The sequence below is a fragment of the Rhinopithecus bieti genome, unplaced genomic scaffold (assembly GCF_001698545.2).
Source record: "Rhinopithecus bieti isolate Rb0 unplaced genomic scaffold, ASM169854v2 scaffold_75535, whole genome shotgun sequence".
Lineage (NCBI taxonomy): Eukaryota > Metazoa > Chordata > Mammalia > Primates > Cercopithecidae > Rhinopithecus > Rhinopithecus bieti.
Window position 1 is genome coordinate 1 of NW_016841969.1, and position 1516 is coordinate 1516.

General features: G+C 67.9%; 1 protein-coding gene across 1 annotated transcript; it reads left to right on the forward strand.

The window, feature by feature from the left end:
- Positions 1 to 6: 6 nt before the first annotated feature.
- Positions 7 to 1509, forward strand: LOC108525069 (cadherin EGF LAG seven-pass G-type receptor 1-like; the record flags this gene model as incomplete). Its single annotated transcript, XM_017866147.1, is given in 4 exon segments — positions 7 to 1036; positions 1039 to 1227; positions 1230 to 1284; positions 1286 to 1509. Coding segments are annotated over 4 exon segments (1498 nt in total), but the record flags the coding sequence as incomplete, so codon positions are not given.
- Between the last annotated feature and the right edge of the window lie 7 nt (positions 1510 to 1516).

Here is a 1516-nt window from a genome sequence, read left to right on the forward strand (position 1 = left end):
CTGCGGGCGCGCGCGCACCATCCCGACTGCGGAGCCCGTGCCCGGCTCTGCTGGGCGTTCTGCGTCCCGGTCCACGGCGACGGCGCGGCCGCGCAGCATTCGGCGCTCGCAGGTCCGACCACCTTACCCGCCTGCAGCTGCCCGCCGCGCCCCGGGCCCCGCTGTCCCGGCCGCCCCATCTGCCTGCCGCCGGGCAGTTCGGTCCGCTTGCGTCTGCTGTGCGCCCTTTGGCGCGCGGCTGGCTGTGTACGGGTGGGACTGGCGCTGGAGGCAGCCACCGCGGGGACGCCCTCTGCGTCGCCATCCCCATCGCCGCCGCTGCCACCGAACTTGCCCCAAGTTCGGGCGGGGCCGGCGCGACGGGCCCGGCGGGGCACGAGTGGCAGAGGGAGCCTGAAGTTCCCGATGCCCAACTACCAGGTGGCGTTGTTTGAGAACGAGCCGGCGGGCACCCTCATCCTCCAGCTGCACGCGCACTACACCATCGAGGGCGAGGAGGAGCGAGTGAGCTATTACATGGAGGGGCTGTTCGACGAGCGCTCCCGGGACTACTTCCGCATCGACTCCGCCACGGGTGCGGTGAGCACGGACAGCGTGCTGGACCGCGAGACCAAGGAGACGCACGTCCTCAGGGTGAAGGCCGTCGACTACAGCACGCCGCCGCGCTCGGCCACCACCTACATCACTGTCTTGGTCAAAGACACCAACGACCACAGCCCGGTCTTCGAGCAGTCGGAGTACCGCGAGCGCGTGCGGGAGAACCTGGAGGTGGGCTACGAGGTGCTGACCATCCGCGCCAGCGACCGCGACTCGCCTGTCAACGCCAACGTGCGCTACCGCGTGCTGGGGGGCGCGTGGGACGTCTTCCAGCTCAACGAGAGCTCCGGCGTGGTGAGCACGAGGGCGGTGCTGGACCGGGAGGAGGCGGCCGAGTACCAGCTGCTGGTGGAGGCCAACGACCAGGGGCGCAACCCAGGCCCGCTCAGCGCCACGGCCACCGTGTACATCGAGGTGGAGGACGAGAACGACAACTACCCCAGTTCAGTGAGCAGAACTACGTGGTCCAGGTGCCCGAGGACGTAGGGCTCAACACCGCTGTGCTGCGAGTGCAGGCCACGGACCGGGACCAGGGCCAGAACGCGGCCATTCACTACAGCATCCTCAGCGGGAACGTGGCCGGCCAGTTCTACCTGCACTCACTGAGCGGGATCCTGGATGTGATCAACCCCTGGATTTTGAGGATGTCCAGAAGTACTCGCTGAGCATCAAGGCCCAGGATGGGGCCGGCCCCGCTCATCAATTCTTCCGGGGTGGTGTCTGTGCAGGTGCTGGATGTCAACGACAACGAGCCTATCTTTGTGAGCAGCCCATTCCAGGCCACGGTGCTGGAGAATGTGCCCCTGGGCTACCCCGTGGTGCACATTCAGGCGGTGGACGCGGACTCAGGGGAGAATGCCCGGCTGCACTATCGCCTGGTGGACACAGCCTCCGCCTTTCTGGGGGGTGGCAGTGCTGG